General features: G+C 33.9%; 1 protein-coding gene across 1 annotated transcript; it reads left to right on the plus strand.

The window, feature by feature from the left end:
• The first annotated feature begins 1,906 nt into the window (after positions 1 to 1,906).
• LOC121755319 (geranylgeranyl pyrophosphate synthase, chloroplastic-like) lies at positions 1,907 to 3,492 on the plus strand. Its single transcript, XM_042150633.1, has 2 exons — positions 1,907 to 2,603; positions 2,780 to 3,492. The coding sequence occupies exons 1-2, from the start codon at positions 2,060 to 2,062 to the stop codon at positions 3,328 to 3,330; spliced, it is 1,095 nt and encodes a 364-aa protein (XP_042006567.1). The 5' UTR covers positions 1,907 to 2,059; the 3' UTR covers positions 3,331 to 3,492.
• The last annotated feature ends 439 nt before the right edge of the window (positions 3,493 to 3,931 follow it).

A 3,931-nucleotide genomic window follows, 5' to 3' on the forward strand; every position in this document is an offset into this window, starting at 1 on the left:
ATTGTTGTTGTTGTTATTATTTATTACAATGTTTTAAAAATAATTTAAAAGTATAAACCATACTTAATTTCAGGATAATAAATAACTATAATTCAAATTATCATAATTATAACTATATTATTAATATTTATTTTTATTTTTATTATATTAATAATAATAATTTATTAAATGATTAAATATAATTATAATTATATAATAATATAATTATTAATTTATAAATTAGTAATTAACAATAAAATTGTAGTGAAATTTTCAATTATAAAATTTACTCAATTAAAAATTTAGTAAATATAATGATAATAATAATAATAATAATAATAATCTTATTTATTATTATATTATTATATATAGGGGTGAGCAAAAAAACCGGAAACAGAATATCCGAACCGAACCAAACCGAAATTTTGAAATTCGGTTCGGTTATTTCGGTTTTTCGGTTCGGTTCGGTTCGGGCGAAGAAAAAAACCGAAAAACCGAATAACCGAATTATATATATATTCTACTAATTTAATATATTATATTATATATAATATATAGTATATTCTTTTAATAAATTCTACTATATTATATATATTATATGTATTATTAATTTTATATTATATATAAATATTCTATTAGTATATATAAAATAAAATAAATTACACATATATATATTAATATTATATTTATTTTTTCGGGTTTTTCGGTTTTTTCGGTTTTGTTCGGGTTTTTCGGTTTTTTAAGTTCGGTTTTCAGTTTTTTGGTTTCGGTTTTTCGGGTTCGGTTCGGTTTGGATTTTGAACTAAATTCGGTTTTTCGGTTTTGGTTCGGTTTTGACAAAAAACCGAACCGAAACCCGAATGCACACCCCTAATTATATATTATAATGTATAATCCATATTTAAACTATCCATCGTAATAATAAATAAAATAATATAATTATTATCATTTGTAACTAATAATTTATTAAACAATATGTATTATTATTTTTTATAAATAAAAAATGATAAGTATATTTTTAGTTTAGTGTTTAAATCAAATATATACTTTCAAATCTTGATATTTTCCAAACACGGGAAAGTAAAGTTATTAGAAATCATATTCCCGGGATTCATTTTCTGAGGAATCATTTTCCTTGTCAACTTTACTTTCCCGCCAACCAAACATGACCTTAGTACTTTCTCATTCCCAACATTGTATGTAGGAATATTTCTTTTTAGAATATCTCAATGAGGTCATTTTTTATAAGTAAAATACAAAACAAATTAATTTTACTTTATCTTATCATCTGCTTTAATTATTTTTTTATTATTTTATTTACTTTATCTGTACCTCTTAAATTTTAAGAGAATTTCTTAATCTCCATATCTAACGGAAATTAAGAAATTATAACGGAAAGCAATACTTAATTAATGCCAAATAACATATTACTTTATTATTTTGAGGAGATACCTCAAAATAATGCAATATATGTTAACTTTGAACTTGGGAACATTTACTTCATTTTTACATCTATTTACCAAAATATTAAAAGTAATCCGCCATTATTTACATTAACCAATACGAGATCATTTTTTTGCTTACAAAATAAGTACACTAACCGCTTTTTTAATGAAACTCATGCTACTATTTTTATTGAATGGAAGATGTTTATTATTATTATTATTATTATTATATAGAGTAGTTAATATTTAGAAATATATATTTTCTTTCGTCTTCTAAAATAGATATAGTACGATATAAATTTTATAGTGAAAAAAATGAGAAAAACTTATGTATTGGAAGTGAATGAAGATAGAAAATTCAATTTTTTTTTACTAATTTTATAAGAGAATAAAAATGAAAAAAAAATGCTAGGCGAATAGAATACAAGAAAAAAATGGTTCATCACATGATCCATTGTGTAGGTGACTGCCCTCATCCAAAACCCTATCTCTTCCTCCTTCCCTCCTCTCTCTTTCACTCTCACACTATATATGTGCGCGCTTTTCTCTACATTTCTTTTCCATTAACACACTCACTGTAACTTCTCTATTCAACTACACCAAACTACAAAATACAAAAACACAATTCATTCATTATGATGTCTATGAATCTGGTCGATGCGTGGGCCCAGAATCTCTCATTCTTCAAGCAGCCATTCCCCTCCAAATCCCCCCTCGCATTCATCCACCACCCCAAATTCGACCCCGTTTTCCTCAAATCGCGCAGGCCTATCTCCTCCCTCGGCGTCTCCGCCGTCCTCACTGGCGAGGAGGCCAGAGTCTCCACCCGCAGAGACGACGCGCCCTTCGATTTCAACGCCTACGTCGTCGAGAAGGCCAATCACGTCAACAAGGCGCTCGACGACGCCGTCGCCGTCGGGAATCCGCCGATGATCCACGAGGCGATGCGCTACTCCCTCCTCGCCGGCGGCAAGCGCGTCCGCCCCATGCTCTGCATCGCCGCCTGCGACATCGTCGGTGGCGCTCAGGCCGCGGCGATCCCCGCCGCCTGCGCCGTCGAGATGATCCACACGATGTCGCTCATCCACGACGATCTCCCCTGTATGGACAATGACGACCTCCGCCGCGGCAAGCCTACTAATCACAAGGTCTTCGGCGAGAACGTCGCCGTGCTTGCAGGTGCCGATTTCGCCCTAAATTCTTCATTTCCGATTCAATCGAAACTCCAATTAGATGCATCAATCGTGTTAATTTTCGAAATTGTCTCTCAATTTGTTACCAAAATCAGTATATATCCCCAATTTGTAATGCTTAATTCAATTGTGATTAAATCTGGATTGATTCCTCTGTTTCAGGTGATGCTCTGTTGGCATACGCGTTTGAATTCATGGCGAAGGCGACGGTTGGGGTGGCGGCGCAGAGGATATTGGCGGCGGTGGGAGAGCTGGCGAAGGCGATCGGGACGGAGGGGCTGGTAGCGGGGCAGGTGGTGGATCTCCACTGCACCGGCGACGCAAATGTAGGGTTAGACACATTGGAATACATTCACATCCACAAAACTGCAGCATTATTAGAAGCATCGGTAGTTTTGGGGGCAATCATGGGAGGTGGAAGCAGCGAACAAGTCGAGAAATTAAGAACATTTGCTAGGAAAATCGGTCTCCTTTTCCAAGTTGTGGATGACATTTTGGATGTGACAAAGTCGTCGGAGGAGTTGGGGAAGACGGCCGGGAAGGACTTGGCTGTCGACAAGACTACTTATCCGAAGCTGCTGGGGATGGAGAAGGCCATTGAGTTTGCCGAGCAGCTCAACGAGGAGGCGAAGGCGCAGCTGGATGGCTTCGACCCGAGCAAGGCGGCTCCGCTGCTCTCCCTGGCAGATTACATTGCTCATAGGCAGAACTAATTTTGCTGAATTGTTCTGTGTTTGTTGTAGAAATGAAGAGTGATGATATTATGCTATGCTATGCCATGAATTGAAATATCATAGCAATTCTTTTGGTTGTCAAATTATTTGTATCTTGTTAATTGGAATGATAAAAGCTAAGCTTATTAACAGCTTTGGTTATGGAGTTCTTGAATGTGAAAGCCTCTTGCATGATTCTTTTGCTCACATACAAAGTTGGTTCTTATTGATAGGAGTTAATTTGCTTGATGATTAATTTTAATTTAGAGGGAACATCTTTTTGAGTACATCAACTATCCCAAATAAGCAAATTTGGTCCGTAACATTTTATAATATCTTTTGAGGTCCATTAAATATTAATTATAAGTTAATATCAATTCAACTATTTTTTGACTATTTCCAATATTTTCATGATCAAAGTATCCTTAAGGCCATGAAGGACAATTCAATCTATTTATTCATCGTTTTTTCTTTCTTCTAATTTATATGGGATTAAGTTTAATAGATCTTATACTATTATTATTAATATATACCATACCTTATTTGAATATTATGATATTACTTTCTAGTGCTAGTTAATACTTTTATATGGTTACATTCT

Source organism: Salvia splendens, chromosome 11 (genome assembly GCF_004379255.2).
Source record: "Salvia splendens isolate huo1 chromosome 11, SspV2, whole genome shotgun sequence".
NCBI lineage: Eukaryota > Viridiplantae > Streptophyta > Magnoliopsida > Lamiales > Lamiaceae > Salvia > Salvia splendens.

Coding starts and splice junctions, on each gene's coding strand:
- LOC121755319 (XM_042150633.1), top strand. CDS start 2,060: ATGATGTCTATGAATCTGGTCGATGCGTGGGCCCAGAATCTCTCATTC. Junction 2,604..2,779: donor GAACGTCGCCGTGCTTGCAG/GTGCCGATTTCG, acceptor CCTCTGTTTCAG/GTGATGCTCTGTTGGCATAC.